Here is a 17531-nt window from a genome sequence, read left to right on the forward strand (position 1 = left end):
TTGCAAAATATACATCTGACAAATGATTAATATCCAGAATATATAAGGAACTCAAACAACTTTACAAGAAGAAAACAAGCAACCCAATTAAAAAATGGGCAAAAGAGCTAAGTAGGCATTTCTCTAAGGAAGATATCCAAATGGCCAACAGACATATGAAAAAATGCTCAACATCACTCAGCATCCGGGAAATGCAAATCAAAACCACATTGAGATACCATCTAACCCCAGTTAGGATGGCTAAAATCCAAAAGACTATGAACGATAAATGCTGGCGAGGCTGCGGAGAAAAAGGAACTCTCATACATTGTTGGTGGGACTGCAAAATGGTGCAGCCTCTATGGAAAATGGTATGGATGTTCCTTAAACAATTGTAAATAGATCTACCATACGACCCAGCCATCCCACTGTTGGGAATATACCCAGAGGAATGGAAATCATCAAGTCGAAGGTATACCTGTTCCCCAATGTTCATCGCAGCACTCTTTACAATAGCCAAGAGTTGGAACCAGCCCAAATGCCCATCATCAGATGAGTGGATACGGAAAATGTGGTACATCTACACAATGGAATACTACTCAGCTCTAAAAACGAATGAAATACTGCCATTTGCAACAACATGGATGGACCTTGAGAGAATTATATTAAGTGAAACAAGTCAGGCACAGAAAGAGAAATACCACATGTTCTCACTTATTGGAGGGAGCTAAAAATTAATATATAAATTCACACACACACATACACACACACACACACAAACCGGGGGGGGGGGGAGAAGATATAACAACCACAATTATTTGAAGTTGATACAACAAGCAAACAGAAAGGACATTGTTGGGGGGAGGGGGGGAAGGAGAAGGGAGGGAGGTTTTGGTGATGGGGAGCAATAATCAGCTACAATGTATATCGACAAAATAAAATTAAAAAAAAAAAAAAAAGAAATTAAAAAAAAAAAATAATAATTTGTTATGTTAAATCTTTTTTCTAATTTTCCTACAATAAACATAGATAATGAATAATAAAAGTAATTTATACAATACTTCTGGTTCCATTAAAGTCAACAGAAAAAGAGGCTTTTTTTTGTTTTTTTTGAAACTGAACAAGATTTGATGGCTGAGGACGCAGGGACCTGAGCCCAAGGAAAGAGCTAGAAATGACCTCCACATGCCAAGAGCAAGCTTGGCTGAGCACGAGGAAGTAAATGCATAGGATGTTCTGGGCAGGCCCAAGAGGCCTAGTTTACAGGACGGAATACACCCTTCTCAAACTGGACTCACACAGAGGTCGTGACCTGATTTTCTGAGTCAAATCTTTATTTGGCAAAGTTCCTTCCTGATAATGCAGCCATGTGAGAGGAGCAACCAGGTGCCCAGCACCCAGCCTCCAAAAGTATCTCCAGCCAGGAAATGAGGAGCCAAGAAGTGCCCCCCAACCCCTGCTGCTATAGTGTCATGAAGGAGGCGGCATGTGGAGGGCTGACCACAGGGCTCCTCCTAGATGGTCCTGAGTCCCCACAGCAGCAGCAGGAACTGGACCCAGAGGCTGGTGAACCTCACAGCTCAGGCTCAGCTCAGAGTCACAGGCTGACTCCATTCCCCTTGAAGTCCAAAGCTGGCTCAGCTAGGAGGAGCAGCCACTCACAGAAAAGGGGTATCATCGCCCCTCAAAACGGGCTGTGATTTGTTCCAAAGTCCTTCCTTTGGTTTCAGGGACACAGAACAAGGTGAAAAGGACACTGCAGATACAGAAAGCAGAGGAGAGCCAGAAGGCTCCGTAAGGCCTGAGGACCTCCTGCAGAGAGAGAAGAAAGGCCACGTGGGGATGAGGCAAAAGGGCAGGAGGCCCGCACAGGATCATGAGCTGAGGCTGCCCCACCCCACCCTTGGGCAGGGCGTGGATCCCAGCCTGCCAGGCCCATGGCCGTGCCCGTTGTCGCTCGGGAAGGTGGAGGACAGGCTGGCACGCAGTCCTGCTGCCTGGGCTCAGCACTGTACGCAGTGTCAATGCTGTGTGAATGGGGAAACTGAGGCTCACAGCAATGAAGTGAATGCCCCAAGGTCAGAGAACCACTATCAAGTGACAGCTGGGCTTCTGCTCCTGGGTGTAACTCTAGGACCCACAGAACCACCCTCTGAGCTCAGCTTTGGCCCTGCCCTCTGAGGTCACTGTCACCAGTGGCTTCTCTTTTCATGTGCCAATGAGAAAGGGTGAGCTCTTAGCAGGTTGAGATGGGGCAGAGTGAGCATGGCCCCAGGACACTTGGGGACAGCAGCACGGAGGGAGGAGCAGTCCCCTTTAGACAGAGTCCCCCCACCCCTGGCCATGATGTCCCAGGTGCCACGTCCCCGCATCCTCAGGGTCCCTTCTCTCCTTGAAGCCCATCTCTTGGCCTCTTGGATACCGTACACCCATGGGCACTCTTAGATGCTCTGTCACCTCCTTCTTGCCTTCTGTTCCTCCCTCCTTTGCTGTCCATCCCCTCCCAGCTCCCAGCAAGCAATTTACACCCCAGGCTGCTGTCCTGGCCTTGCTCCCTGGGCAGCCCTGCTGAGCAGGTCCCAGGCTTTGTGCCAATTCCAGGTGTCCACACTTCGTGCTGACCTGCCTCCCTGTATCCCATGCCAGCAACCCTGGGTTTAATTCTCCCTGCCCACCGCCTTCCTTGTTCCTGTCAGAAAGGGGGCCCCGCCCATCTCGTTCATTGCTGTCTCTGGTGCCTAGAACCAGTCTGGACATGCCACATGCCAGGAGACCTGGAGGGAATGAACGACTTAATGAGTGACTAGATTTTCTGCTCCAGAACCTCTCTCTGGAAGCCCTGGGGTAGGGACCACATCTGTGTCAGTCCGTTCGTGAGAAGGTGGCAAATGTTGAACTGAACTGAGAATCCCTTCAACCTTAAGGGGAAGGTACTGTTACCATCTTCCATTTTCAGACAAGGAAGCCGATTCAGAGAAGGTAAGCATTACCCTCAACTTCACACAGCAAGGATGTGGCCAAGGTGGGGCTGGAGCCCAGGCCTGCTGACTCTTCTCACCCAGTCCACAGGCTCCATTCATTAAAGGGGAGAGGAGGGAAGGAGTAGTCCCGCTGTCCTTCCCCCAAGGTGGACTGGAGACTCTTCAGGGGTCACAGCCGGGGCCCCGCCTGCCCCAGCCCATCTGTGTCCACTTCACCCCTGACCAAGATGTTGATGTAGCCAGGCCTGGTGGGGCCTCAACCAGCACACAGGCCTCTGACCTTGCAACACAAGTTACTTGATTGCAAACAAAATAGTTTAAAATGTGCTTCTCTGCTGACTGCACAAAGGGGAAGGCCCTGGGGCTTGTACTCACCATCAGGCTGCTGAACTCTTTTGTCACCAGAAAGGCCGTGAGCCAGTTGGTGAGGACGCAGATGCCCGTAGCAACGCCCTTGATGTGCAGAGGGAAGATCTCTGACATGAGGAGCCAGGGGATAGGTCCCCATCCCAAGGCAAAACCTGCAGGAGGAAGATAGGTGAGGACACCGAGACATGGGGATCAGCTTCCAGCCTGCAGGGCGGAGGGGCCTGGGTCCCAGCCTGGTCCCGGCTCTGTGTCTTCTGCTGTAAGGCCTTGGGCCTGTCACTTCCCTCTTAGGCATCAGCCTTGGTCTCTGTAAGATGGCACAGGGACGGGGCCTGCTGTGTTGTGGGGATTAAGGGAAAGGATCTAGAAGGGCTTACAGGGTTCTGTGACTGACCCATGGTCAGAATTATATTCGCAGAGGCCAGGTAAGACTGGACTCACCGGGAGCTGAGGGGCCAGCGCCCCCTCTCCACCTCCCAGGGCCCCTCTCACCTGCGATGAACAGGCACATGCTGCTCACAGCCAACCAGGCCAGACCCACGTGTGCATCAGCCGGTTCTGCAGGGACGGGTGCCAAGAGATCCACGTGTGAGGAGTTGCTGGCGCCCCCCTGGGCCAGCTTGAAGTAGAGGCCGAAGACACTGGTGCTGACTACCATGACCATGCCTGTGGGCGGGGGGCGGGCAGGCACTGGGAGAGCCAGGCAGTGGCCCAGCCAGCAGTGCAGCAGGGCATCCCACCCTGGCCTGGCATACAGGCCTCGGCAAACTCCAGGAGGTTCCCAAAGACCCCAGACCAAGGAAGTGGAGGTAGCACCAGCGGGGTGGTGGCATCATCTCCTGCCCCGAGTGTCCTGGGCCCGAGGGCCTCACGTGAGTCATCTCCCCATCCTTGCAACAGCCCTGAGGGGGTGCTGCCGTTATCCCCACATCACAGCAGGGTCACCTAGGTCCAGGGAAGTCAAGTCACTTGCTCCAAAGGACCCCAGCTTCTGAGTCCCATCAACTCCCTGGACCGGTTTCCCCATCGTAAGCCAGGTCGTGACTGGGATGGTTGCAAAGGTTCAAGGTGGGACACTGCTAGATCGCTAGTGCAGGCTGCGGAGCGAGCACTCAGTGCAGAGCAGCTGTTATGTCACGGCCTCTGCAGTCCAGGACATTTGTCCTCGTAAATGCCCAGTAGTCCTCCTCCTGCAAGCTGGGGGCCTCAACAAATGCCCTCCAGCTGTAGGGGGAGCCTGGCCTGGGCACCCCGGTTACACAGGGATGAATCCTGGCCCTCGGGCCTCACCTGACAAGGCCAGGAGCAGCCTCCGCCCAGCTCTGTCCATGACGAGGGCCGCCATACCTGTGAACAGTACCTGGATGATGCCCACGATGACCGAGGCCAGACTGCTGTCCTGGGGGACACGGGGACCGAGGTTGGTAAGGCGGGCCAGCCAGAGACGGGCCCTCCCTCTCCAGTCCTGTTGTAGGGGACCAGTTCCTGGGCTGGAGAGCAAGCTCCACATGTGGTAGCTGGATGAGGCGGGCTGGACACAGGCCTCTTACCTTGAACCTGGCCTGCTCAAAGATGGTCTCAGCATAGAACGTGACGGCATTGACCCCCGACAGCTGCTGGAAGGCCATCAGCGATACACCGATGATGAAGGGCTTATAGATGCCGGGGTGCCTCAGCAGGCCCAGGTGGAAGCCCTGCTCCAATGGACACCAGCCATCAGGGCTGCTGCCGCCTCTCCCGGGGCGGAGCCCTCTTTGGGCCCCTGTCCTAAGGCTTGGAGCAGGGGAGTAAGCCTCAGCTTCCTGTCCCAGCCCCCCCTGTGGCCTCCCCATTTGTAAGGTGGAAGATCCTTACCTCCTCACGGCTCTTCCTCATTGGTTGGGGGAGGCACAAAGAGATTGGTTGGGGGGAGAGCAAGCTTTTCCAGGAGTCTCACCCCCCTTCAGTACCCCCACTGCCGTGACTCCCATTACATACATGAAGAAACTGAGGCCTACTCATGGGAAGGTCACACAGGACGTAAGTGGCAGTATGGGGGTTCACACCCAGGTCTGACTCCAAAACCCAGACTCTTAACCTTTTCCCCGCCTTACATTTCCCCAGTGAAATCCAGGTCCTCAACTCTGCATATGTATTTTTCCCTGACCAGTCCTGGCCTTTCTCTTCCTGGAACAGGAGAGGCTCAAGCTTTCCAGTGACCTCTGAGGCCAGGACCCAGCTAAGTGGGGCTCCAGCCGGCCTCCGCCTGCTCAAAGACAGGACAACACTGGGCCTGTCCTCACTGAGGGTGGAGGGCTCCTCTGCTCCCAGGTGTGGGGCCTTGAGAACAGAGTTTGCTACCCTATCCTGGCTGCTGTCCCCCTACCCCCAGCTCCAGCTCCCAGCCTCTCACCTGCTGCTCTTCCCCGATGGGAGGCTCTTCCCAGCCCTGCTCGGAGCCCCACAGAAAGTGCAGGGCAGCCATGGCCTCCTGGTGCTTGTGCTGAGTGAGCAGGAAGCGCGGGGATTCAGGCACGCAGCACATGAGCAGCAGCATGAGGGAGGGGGGCACGCAACCCAGCACGGCCAGCCAGCGCCACTCCAGCACCCGGCCTGGGGGGCAGACATCAGAGCCAGGGTGAGCCGGCCTGGGCACCCTCAGGCAGTGCCTGACCCCGGCCAGCCTCAGGGACGCAGCTTCAAAGGTGGGGACCTCACTACCTCTGCGCGGCCACCTTCATGTTTGTTATTGATGTTGTCATCGCTACTATGTAAGCGTAGATGTCCTGGGCCAACTACAGCAGTTGCAGAAAGGATGGGGGTACATCGATCTGCACATCACTGTGCTACATTTGTTCAGTGAAATATTAACGTAGCCAAGAAACAAAGAACGAGGTGCTCGCCCTGCACTGACATGGCACGAGTCAGCGCCATTCGTATCACAGGAAGGGGTGTGGGGTAAATGTGCGTGTTCCTTGGACATGCGCAGACCTCTCTGGGAGGCTCCTGAGAAACAGGCAGTGCGGGCTTCCCCTGACAGGAAGGAGGACAGAGATGGGGGAGACCTTTCACAGGACATGCTCCCTCTCTGGTACTTCTTGAGTGGTGAATCATTTGAATGTGTTATCTACTCAAAGTATAAATGAAATTAGAGATATGGCAGGGTTTTGTTATCTTGAAGATGTACAAAAAACAGCATAAATGCAGAATTATCTAGACTGATAGAAAGCCAAAGGGTTCTGTGACAGGGAACCCAGGAATAAATTAGTTTAGGGTGGTGCTGCTCTAATTTTTATTTTCTAGGCACAAAGGCTTATTTATGTATCCTCAGTTCCCAGGGGAAGAATTTCTCTGTAGAGCTACGAAGTAGCTGCTTTTCTTCTGCGCTGGGGGGGTGCACGAATATACAAACATATTTGTTTTAGCAGTGAGGTGCAGAGAGCTGATAATTGTTCTGTGAAGTCTAGCTGTTGGAACATTATTGCCCCAATGTGAAGCAAAAGTGTCCCCACCATGTCACTTTGTGAGGATAACAGAGTTGGCCCACACCAGAGCATCAAAACTCACAGGAACTGATCAACCAAAGGCAGGAGAAGCACCAAGTGCAGATTACGGTGAACTGGTGGTAACGCTATATGCGGATCGCACCCAATCGTGACCGTCAACGTCTGTGCACACTGCGGGCTTTGGCTCCCAAGGCAGCCAGACGCTGGCAGGATTTGAACTAGTGAGGACAGCAAGCATGTGGGTAAAAATGGAAGACCACAGACCTCTGCATTGTTGACACTGAAGGTCCAGAGGGCATGTGACCTGGGCCAGGCCCCAGATGCCCCACCCTGATCACTCCATGTTCTCAAGCCATCCCTTGACAATTCTCATTTGGGATCTGCTGCCAGGCACTTTTCATGTGTCCCTTAACCCCCCCCCCCCCATTAGCCTTGGACTACGTGGGGTGATTTCCATTCAAAGACAGGGAAACTGAGGCTCCCAAGGGTGTGTGACTTGGCCAAGATTACACAGCAAATAGCAGAGGTCGTCCTCAAAACCAGGACTGTGAGATTTGAAGTCCGCCCTCTTTCCATTCCATTTCTAATGAAGAAACATCTCTGTCCTGAATCTTCCCCCTCCTGGCCCCAGCCCTGTCCTTCGGGGTCCCCAGGAAAAGGTCCTTGTCACACTGACATTATGGATCCAGTACGGACGTTCTGAGGGAAACTCACTCAGCCCTTCAAACTCCTGGGCTGAAGATTTTTGCAGTGTCCCTGCCCCCTCCCTGGTTTCCTCTGGTTTGTCACTGAACAGTAAGGTGCTGGCCTAACCAGTCAGCACTCCCCACACCCCCAGAATGGACTTCTGGGAAGATGGGGACATTACCTTCTCCAGCTGTCCCTGGAACTTAGTCACAAGCCCCACATATCCCAAGGTCCCAGGGACGTGGTCTGGAGCCTGGTGCCATGGGCACCACTGGCTGTGTCACCTTGGGCAAGTCCCTTGACCTCTCTGAATGTCACTTTCTACATCTGTAACATGGCCACATGGCCATTAACAGGGATCAAAAGAGAATATGAAAAGTATACCTGCCAGGTAGGCCAGGAGGATGCCTATGACCACCATCAGCTGCACACAGGAGCCGAGCAGACCCCGGACTGCTGGGTAGGAAATTTCGGAGATGTAGACCTGCCAACAAGTAAGATGAGAGTACTTGGGGTCCAAGAGTTCTTAAAACTGAAAAAACTTCAGCCTCAGAGCTGAGGAGACTCCCAGCTGGGGCTGCTGCAGGCCATGTGGGGCCCTCATTGCACTGCCCCAGCACAGCGGAGCCCTCCCCGGTCCCCCCACTGCTGCCAAGTGATCTGTGGCAAGGGTTTAAAGGAGATTAAAGGTAGTCGGTGGCTGCTGCGTGTGTATCAGGGGAGGGGACAGAGCACAGAGCTGCTCCAACTTTCATTTAACATGCACAAATATGCTTGATAAAAATGCAGATTCTAATGCAGTAGATCTGGGATGGGGCCCAAGATCCTGCCTTGCTAACAAGCTGCAGGTGATGCCCAGGTCGGTGGCCCATAGGCCAAACTGTGAGTGCTGCCCTTGGAGTGAAAAGCAGGTTTAGTCACCACGAATAGCTGCCACTGCTCCCTGCGTGTGGGCTCAGGGGGATCGGGACCTCGCCCACGCTTCTAGGTTATTTCATATTTTCTTTCCATGATAAGACATGAGTGTTTCTGTCCAGTTAAAAACCCCAAACATCAAATCCCCAGCTTCTTCCCGTCCCTCTCCTGTCCCCGCTGCTGCCTGCTGCCCAGCAACTGTGGGTGAAAGGGTGTCTCAGGAGGGCTCTGAGTCGTGGCTTTCAACCTCCCAGCCAGCAGCAGTTCCCCAGTGTGGAATATACTAAAAAGCGTATATACTTCACAGGACCTGGTTTTCCAAAGCCTTGAGGTTTCAAATATTGACCTTGCAAGGACAGGAAATTTTCCCCAGGCTAGTGGGCTAGTGAGTGTTTGTTGCAAGATAAGAAATGTGGCACTGCAGGTTGCTGGCTCAAAAGACTAGTTACTGATTGTTATGTAAAGATACTGAGAAATTGCTGTAAGAAGGATTGTTTGCTAAGATCAAAGCTTTTGTTGATAGCCTTACTGGAATGTCATCTGCCTTGTTTCACTGAAAGTTACCAGCCTATATTGTTAAACTGTAACCCACCTTTGTTCTCTTCCTGTAACTTCCTGGTCTGGAAAATAAACGCAGGAAGAGAACCCCAATTCAGTGTTAATTTCCCGAGGAAGGGATCCCTCTCGCTGGAGGGTTCCTGGGAAGTTAATGACTTTGGGGCTTCTCACTGCTCAGAACAGATGGGCTTTGCGTAATCCTTTGCGTCTCCGTCACCCAGGGGAAGAGGGGTGCCAAATCCGTGGGGGGCGAGGCAACACAAAGCAACACCCCAGTCACCAGCAATCCCAGACACCAGGGTCCAGGTCCTTCCACAAGCCATGCTGGGGCCAGAGGCTGTATGTGCAAAGCCCCACTGAACCGTCTTAACAACCTCATGAGGTAATGCCGTCATCCCATTTTACAGGGGAGGAAACTGAGGCTTAGAGAGGCACTCTGCCCAGGTAAGTGGCACGGCGGATCTGAGTCAGGAGTGTGGTGCTCCAAAGTGAGCAGCGCCAGTCAGGGGAGGGTGGGAGACAGGTTGGAAGCACAGAGGGGCTGGCTTGTGAGCAGTGAAGGGGACACAGCCACCAGCAACCTTTGCCCGGGGACAACAAGAACAGGCTTTCCTGCTAACTATAGTCGTGGTCTAAAGACGGGGGTGGGGGTGGGGCTCCTAAGCCATAACGTGAGGCTCCTTTTGGTCATCCACAGGTGCCATCCTGTCTGCAGAGCAAAAGAGAGGCACAGCTAAATGGGACAATCCTGGGCTCCAGTAACAGCTTCACCGCCGACTAGCAAAAGGACTTCCCGTGTGGGGCTCGGTTTCACCGGTAAAGCGGGGATAATAACAGCGGTGCCCAGCCGTTGGGAGGGTGAGGGAGATAAAACAGGCACCGGCTCGGTGTCTGGCACCCAGGAGGACCCAGCCGGAGAGAACCGCGCCCCCAGGTTTGGGGAGCGGTTTGTCTAACTCTTCCTTGGTCTCAGGCCGCAAGGCAGAGGGACACTCACCGGGGCCACTAGCGAGGCCACGCCACAGGCCAGGCCAGTGAGGAGGCGGCCCCCGAGCAGCATCCACACGTCCCGGGCCGCGGTGATGACAGCAAAGCCGGCCACGAAGGGCAGGGTGCAGAGCAGGAGGCTCAGCTTGCGCCCGGCGCGGTCCACCAGCCAGCCCCCCAGCACGCCCCCGGCCGCGGCGCCCAGGGTCACGACGGCCTGGGGGCGGGGCGACCGCGGGATGAGGAGGGGCTCCGGGGGCCGCAGCCCGCCCTCGCCCTCCACCCCGCCCCCCGGGTGCCTCAGAGGGAAGGGGCGGGAGGTCCCGGGCTGGTGGTCGGGGTGGGGGCGACCCCGGGCACAGCAGGTGGGATGGACGCGGCGGAGGGTATTGGCTCCCGTCCGGGGTGGGTGTGGGGGTCCCAGGCCGGGCTGGGGTAAGCCCGGGGCCTCACCCCGAACCAGGAGGCGGCACTGTCGTCGAGGCGCGGGGCCGGGGGCGCGGCGCGCCGCAGGCTCGGGATGGCCGGGGAGCTGTAGCCGAGCGCGAAGCCGAAGCTGAGCGGGCCCAGGGCCGCGGCGAAGGCGGCGAGGAAGACACGACGGCTGCGGGGAGCGCTGCGGGCACAGGGCGGCGGATGAGCGGCGCCGGCCGGGCGGGGCGGGAGGCGAAGCCGCATCCCGGGCCCGGGTCCCGCTGCCGCTCACCTGCCTCCGGGCGGCCCCAGGAGAGGCTGGGTCTCCTCCGGGTCGTCAGGCGTCATGTCCGCACCAACGCTCGGCCGGCCAGCTCTGACGGCCGAACCGCCAGGGTCCCGCGAGCGCTGCCTTCACCGCCCTCTCACCGCCGATCCCTCCCTGAGGGGCGCGGAGGGCGCTGGGACTGGATCGGAACGGCCGCGGGTGTAGGTGTACAAGGAGCCAATGGCAACGCAAGGCGGGGTTAGCGTCTGCACTAAGACCCGCCCTTCAAGTGAAATCTGACCAATGGAAGCACAGTGCCGGCGACGAGGCCCACTGGAACCGCCCCCGGGGCAGACCTGCCCAATGGGGAGGTGGGGCGGAGTTTGTGTCGGGTGCACAACCACCCAATCGGAGTGTGGTGCGAGCTCGGAGGCGGGGCCAGGGAGGTCTCGGAACTGAGCAGGCCATTGTGGTGGGGGACCGGGGTTGCTTTAAAAATTTTTTTTTGCCTGGGGCCGCCTCTCTATCTAGCTCCAACCAATGGGGGTAGGAGCGGGACGAAGGCGGAGCACGTGGCCCGCCGCCCCGGACTTCCCGTCCCCACGGTCCGAGGCTGCGAACGTCTTCCCTGATGGGGTCCGCAGTTCCTACTGTGGGGCCTGTGTTGGTGGCGCCTGACTTCTCTGCCTGGCCCAGTTCTGTCCCCGGAGAGCTGCAAGGTGGAAGGTCTCCACGTAGACTGTACTGGGCCCCCTCCCTCTCCTCTCGGAGGCCTAGACTGGCCTGGCACTCCCGCGGGACTGCGGGGGGCGGGGACGTGGCCCTGCGCTCCGGAGCCCGCCTCAGTGCCTCCCACGTTGCTGATGGCTAAAGAGCCGCCACCTACTAGGACCGCCAGGTGCTGAGGACCAGTGTTAGGCGGGGTCCCCCATGTTGCTTGTGACTGACCTGGGCTTAAATGGTGAGTTCCCCTCACTTCACAGGTAGGTAATCCTGACTTCGATCTTCACTTTACTACCTCCCAGCGTTTAGTCCCCTGCGATTTTAATAGTCAACCTCTGCACGTGTGCACCCAAGTCACCGCTGGAGGTGAGGATGATGAGGCTCCAGAGGATCTCGCCATTTGTACCCAATTCATACCCAACACTGCGTGCAGGCAGCTGCAGTGGAGTGCTGGTGTGAGTCTAGAAAGAACCAGGGCTTTGAGAGTAAGAGGCTTGGCTTCTAATCCCCCTCTGGGCCTCTGTTCCCTCATCTCTAAGTGGGGAAGATAATTATCTTCCAGGAGAGTTGTGGACAGGGTCATGTATATGAGACCAAACACGTGCAGAGCACTCAGGCCAGCCGGTACGATTATGACAGTTTAACCTATTTCGGTCACCTGATTGTACTAGCAACCAACACATTTCAGTCTTGATCACAAGACCGTCTTAGGCAACTGCTCCTATGTGCTTACACAGCACCTTGTGCTTGAGTTATACTTTTTATTTTTTCTTTTGCTGTCCCACACAGGGTTGAGTTAGAAAGTCTTTTCACAGCACTTTTCACTGCTTTGTAATCACGTGTTTACTTCGCTCCTTCCCCAATGGACATGACTTTCTCTAGGCAGTAGGCACTTGGTGTTTGCAGCGGCTGAATGCCTCACACTTCATGGGCAAACTGCCGCAGTTAGACTGTTTACTTTATAGCTCAGTCGGGCACATGGAGAAGCTTATGTACACAGGATGCTCCAGTGAGCCCAGAGTGCCAGACAGCCCTCTGAGCCATGGACAAACCCGTTCCTGGGCTCTGGCTGGTGGGCTCCCTCCCCATGAGTGTGCAGATTTCACGTCCTGGACTTTGTATGCAGATGTTACTGCCAAAAGAGCCCATTTTTATAAGCAAAGAGCCATCAGCCTGATTCCTAGGGTCCATCTCTTGTCCTCTCTTCATTCACTCCTCAGATACATGACTCTTGTCAAATCGTGGGTGGCCCTAACGCTGCCAATTTGGAAAAATGTTCTAAACAGCCCTTGGTTTTTCTATTCCAGGCTGAGAAACAAACTTAAGGGGAAAAAAGACGACAGGAAAAACACAGATAGAAGCTCACAGAGCTTACACATTAGTATAACATGAAACACCAGCCAAATGCAACTAACACAAGGTACTCAGCCTGGCTCTGTGAGGCAGACAGGGGAAGAGAGCAAGGGCTCAAGAGTCAAAGAACTCTCAGGCTCAAATCAGTGCATCTTCCTAGCCTCAGTTTCCTTGTTTGAAAAGCAAGAATCATAAAACCTAATTCATAAAGCTGTTAGTGGAGTCGAAATACAGTAATTGATCTTGCATTTCTTCCCCTAATACAAAAAGGGCATAGAGCAAAACAGAGGGAGAATGGGAATGATAATGCCACAAAGAATATGAGAAAACACACTTGTGACAGACAGCCCCACGTGGACGCACCTGAAAAGCATGGTTTCTTATACTGTTGCCTCGCCTCCTGCTCAAGAGGAACTGGGCAGCTTCGGCTTGGCCTCACCACGGTGAACTATTTGTGCAAAAGGCAGGGAGGGGAGCTCTCCCCACAGCATGCAAGGCCTGCACGGTGCCTGGAGTCAAACTTCTGTAAAATCTGTCAGATCCAGGTCCTGTCAAACACTATTCTCTGTGCTTATACGAAGACCTGCAGAAGAACTCTTCAGAGCTGCTTTAACAGGGGTAAATCATTGAATGTTTCTTTTGATGGGTAATATAGGCAAGAAGAGTTATAATAAAATGGAATCAGCTGGACTAAAGCCACAGGTAAATTACCTTCTCACACATTAAAATTTTCATGAACAATGTCAGTGAAATTGGATTTTCCCCCTTTGGGCTCCACTGGCTAGGGGTGACATTTCACTATTTCATTTGCACTTGGCCCAATCCACATTTCTTTCTGCTCACTTTGACGAGGGAGCCAGGGAGCAGATAAATAGGAGGAAAGGTAATCATTGGTTCCTGTGAAAGCACAAGGCAAACCCAAACAAGAGGAAGGAATTTGAGATTATTTTCAATCACAAGGAGTACCTGCTCCCTGGTTATATGATTTCAGAGTAATAATAAAACAGAAAAAATAACCTGAAGACTTGACAAGCTCCTATACCTTATTATTTTTCATAAGATACAAGGAGAGAGGAGGAGGAGCCTCTAAGATCTAACCATTTGGCTTTTCTCAAAAGCAGCTACAGGCAGGAGCACAGCTGGTTCCAATCACAGTGAACTGAAACAGCAATGGGGGCCAGACGTGCGGAAAGAAAACTTATCATAAATTTAAAAAGCAATGGCTTCTCTTTATAAAAGTAACACATTATGTGACATAAAACTGTAATGAAAAAGTAATTTTTCATCTAACTATATAAAATATAAGAGAAGGTTGCAGTAAATAAGAATGAACATTTTTGATTTATTCAAAGTTTCAATCTAAAACCTCAATGAAAGCTACCACCTTTATTACAAGGGGACTGATGGTTCCTGAACAGAAAGAAACAAAGGTCAAGAAAGATGGCACTGGACATTGGAGGGTAACCCAAACTGGCCAAGTGTGCAGAAGGTTTGGTCCAATAGATCACTGACAGAATAAGAGCCACATTTTGTTGAGAAATAATGTTGGAACTGTTTAAAGAGTATAAACTTCCATCAGAAAACTAAAGATGGCAAACAAGATTTGGACTCTGATTACTTCAAGTCAATGATGTCTTCATCCGAGGAAGTGACAAGCTGAAAGAGACTGCTGCCAGACACTGACACCAACACCGACACCGGGCTGCCCTCTCTGTCTGCCACAGGGTCGTGGTCCGAGCTTGTCGAGTGGTACTGCCCCTCGGGATTGGCTTCAGAAGTAGAAGGACTTTCCAAGGAGCTTGACGGGATCCTAGAGGAGAAAAGTCACTGCCAAAGGATCCATGGGAGCATCACGGAACTGGGCCTATTCCATCTAGCAATTTCGGGCTCACCTGATCCCCTAAGCTTATCTCCCCAACCCCTGCCTGTTATGTGGGAGAGGTGGGTGAATGTAGGGATTCCACCCACCCGTCCCTCAACTCCCCCAACCCCGCCCCCCAGGCTCTGCGGTCAGAAAGCCCTAGCTCCTGGGATTGCTGTGAGGATTAAAGGCCAGGTGAGTGACATACAGAAGGTGTTCCAAGGCATTATTTACCTTTCTAAAGTGCAAATCCAGATAATGTCACTGCCTAAAACCCTCCTGTGGCTGCCCATGGCCTGAAGATAAGGCTGAAACTACTATCCACAGCCAAAGTTCCCAGACCTGGCCTGCTGACCTCTCTGGCTTCCCAGGCCACCCCCCCGCCCACTTCCTCTACATTCTCCAGCTATTGGGACTCTCTCTTGATAGTTGCATAGTTAATTTGACCAAAATTAGTCTCCACTTCTCAGGGAGCTCATGTATTCAGCAAATACTCATTGGCCTGCTAAAGACCACCTGGCCCGTCCTCTGCCCACTCCCGACCTCACATGCTTCCCAGCTCCATTCTCTGTGCTCCAGGCCACCCACTCTTCCTTCTGTCTCTTAACTGTAACTGCTTCAGGGCCCCCTCCTCTTCCTCAGACGGGCTGTTTCCCTAGTTGCCCATCGTTCATTCCAAGCCCAGTCAATGCACTTCCTCAAAAAGCCTTCTGTGACCCAACTCCCAAAGCAGACCTACCTGCTACCCCATCACTTATCTACTTTGAAGTTTTTTATAGCACTTATCATCATTTGAAATGACTTAAATGCTTATTTCTTTACAGGTTTATTGTCTATTTCTCCAACTAGAATGTAAAGTCCCTGGGGACAGGGCCTTGCCATTAAAGCACTCGCAGGGTGGGGCTTCTGCCTACTGGACTTACAAGAGACCCCTCCTGCCGCAGGTGTGGATGTCATCTTTCATTTCTCTGCCTCACCTGCTACCCTGGAATGCAGCAATTGCCTGGGCCCTTGGTGGCCTTCTCTACTGGCCTGTGAACCACCTGAAGGCACAAATGGGGGCTTAGTCATCTCCACAGCCCAACACCCAGTTCAGTGCTGGGTGCTCCAAGAATGTGTGTTGAGTGAATGAATAAATGAAGCTTCAACCTGTGCTCGTTACCCTCCACACACAGGAGCATGCATGATGCAGCTTGAAGGACAAGCAAGAGATCTTATGGGACAAATCAGTGTGATTCAACAAATGTTCATCGACAAGTGATACTGAACTGCCGTTCAGAAAGGCTGCACCTGTTTGCCTGCTGACCAGTATTGGAGAGGGCCGATTTCCCTGTGCTCTTATCAAGGATTTTTTTTATTAAAAATCTTTCTTGATCTGATGATGAGGAAAAAAGTCTCTTAATATATTTAAATGAGCATTTGTTTGATTGCTAGTGAGGTTGCCCATTTGTCTAGGCCCCTCCTTGGCAGAATGTGTCCTCTGGGGATCCTCACAGAGAAGGTGGATGCTGGCCCTTTGTTGTGGCTGACCAAAGGGGCTGGCCCATGACATCCGTCAGCAGAAAGGGCATCCTGGGCAGTGCTGTGACTCACAGGGCCATAACCCTGAGCAGGCCACTACCCCTCTTTACCTGTCACTGCTAGTTGATCTCACTGCCCCTGGCTTGGGGCCTCCTTGGCTTTCTTCTAAGCGCTTCCGAGTTTTTGGTTTGGCCTTTGGTGCTCCTTCCGGTCTGGGTCCACCTTCATCTGAGAGGCCTGGATTGCATTGGAGAATCGTAGGTCAGAGGGTCATTACCACTGGGCTACCATAGAGACAGAAAATGCCCTTTTTTCCTTGACTGGGAATTGGTGCATTATTGGTCCAGCGTCAGAAAGAAAGATGATAGAATATATATTTTCAAATAATTGTTTTTCTTGTTGGTGGAAGGTTTTTCTGATTGTAAGGTATGTATGCACTGCAAAAAAAGAAATAAAAAAAAGGACTCCAAAGAGTCTAATGAAGGAGATAAAGTCTCCTACAATTACTGGTAACCCTGTAATTCTCCAACTCAGAGGTTCAGTTTCTGAAAAGCACAGTAGTTTTGAAAACAGTGGTTGGCAGATCAAACTTTTAAATGGAAGAGTGGGTTAAAAATAACAAAACACAGGGACCGGCCCATGGCTCACTCGGGAGAGTGTGGTGCTGATAACACCAAGGCCATGGGTTCGGATCCCATATAGGGATGGCCGGTTGGCTCACTGGGTGAGCGTGGTGCTGACAACACCAAGTCAAGGGTTAGGATCCCCTTGCCAGTCATCTTTAAAACAAAACAAAACAAAACAAAACAAAACACCCATTTTAAATAAAATTTAAAAACATAGTGGAAGGCACCAACTGACTTTGTCAATGTCAAAGCCTGCTCTGTCAGGTGGACCGAATCCCTTTCTCCAGTATTCAGGAAACATTACTGTGGGGCAGGGATGTGCGAAGGGCAACTGTCCTTGCCACCTGTCCAACACTGCCACCCAGATCCCAATCCAAATTTTCAAACCAGTTTGTACTGGTTTAACATGTCACTTCCATTTTTCCTTGTTTTGTTCCCATAAATACGAACAAAATGCTTTATAACAGTTTAGGCTTTTCACAATTATCATGATGCTTTAGGTTTCTCTGGTTTGGCTTCCCACCTGCATTTTACGGGGAGAAGGGCACGACAAATGTCTTGCATCTGTACCAGCCCACAGACCCGCCCCACGTCTAGGGCTGAGAGAAATGATAGGTGGACTGAAACACGCATCTGCAAACACACGGTAAATTTCTACTTTTGGACCTACTAATATAAAACATTACCTGAAAACTGCAGGATGTAAATCCTTCTAGACACTTTTCTAAGATATCATACATATACAGACACTTTTATTTTAAAAAGTAGTATCAGACTAGACATATATAGACTGCCTGTTTTGCC

At 52.6% G+C, this 17531-nt stretch overlaps 2 protein-coding genes across 4 annotated transcripts in view; both read right to left on the bottom strand.

Annotated features, from left to right (window-relative positions):
• Nucleotides 1–1292: 1292 nt before the first annotated feature.
• On the bottom strand, nucleotides 1293–10818 carry SLC2A8 (solute carrier family 2 member 8). 3 transcript variants are annotated; one of them, XM_063081883.1, is made up of 10 exons: nucleotides 10668–10818; nucleotides 10415–10577; nucleotides 9972–10178; nucleotides 7886–7985; nucleotides 5722–5921; nucleotides 4880–5023; nucleotides 4620–4728; nucleotides 3822–3887; nucleotides 3336–3481; nucleotides 1293–1791 (listed from the first exon to the last, which is right to left on the bottom strand). In XM_063081883.1, exons 1-10 carry the CDS (start codon nucleotides 10721–10723, stop codon nucleotides 1654–1656), a joined length of 1329 nt encoding a protein of 442 aa, XP_062937953.1. In that variant the 5' UTR covers nucleotides 10724–10818; the 3' UTR covers nucleotides 1293–1653. The 3 variants fall into 3 exon arrangements, with proteins under 3 accessions (XP_062937953.1, XP_062937952.1, XP_062937954.1); XM_063081882.1 differs by having other exon boundaries at nucleotides 3822–3995; XM_063081884.1 differs by lacking the exon at nucleotides 3336–3481 and having other exon boundaries at nucleotides 1706–1791; nucleotides 3822–3995.
• Nucleotides 10819–14094: 3276 nt separating this feature from the next.
• The window catches only part of GARNL3 (GTPase activating Rap/RanGAP domain like 3), an 85289-nt gene continuing 81852 nt past the window's right edge, over nucleotides 14095–17531 (bottom strand). Inside the window, exons 26-27 of the mRNA XM_063081654.1 lie at nucleotides 16212–16338; nucleotides 14095–14529 (exon numbers count right to left, since the gene is read on the bottom strand). Of these exons, the coding sequence (XP_062937724.1) occupies nucleotides 14334–14529; nucleotides 16212–16338 (323 nt within the window). The 3' untranslated portion in view covers nucleotides 14095–14333. The remainder of the gene's footprint in view (nucleotides 14530–16211; nucleotides 16339–17531) is intronic.

The sequence above is a fragment of the Cynocephalus volans genome, chromosome 17 (genome assembly GCF_027409185.1).
Source record: "Cynocephalus volans isolate mCynVol1 chromosome 17, mCynVol1.pri, whole genome shotgun sequence".
Taxonomy (NCBI): Eukaryota; Metazoa; Chordata; class Mammalia; order Dermoptera; family Cynocephalidae; genus Cynocephalus; species Cynocephalus volans.

Excerpts from the sequence above, each read along its gene's own strand:
- SLC2A8 (XM_063081882.1), bottom strand. The coding sequence starts at position 10,723 with ATGACGCCTGACGACCCGGAGGAGACCCAGCCTCTCCTGGGGCCGCCC. Across the intron at positions 10,179-10,414 it reads GTGCCGCCTCCTGGTTCGGG|GCCGTCGTGACCCTGGGCGC; the intron begins GTGAGGCCCCGG and ends CCCCGCCCCCAG. Across the intron at positions 3,996-4,619 it reads GCTGCTCCTGGCCTTGTCAG|GCATGGTCATGGTAGTCAGC; the intron begins GTGAGGCCCGAG and ends CCCCGCCCACAG.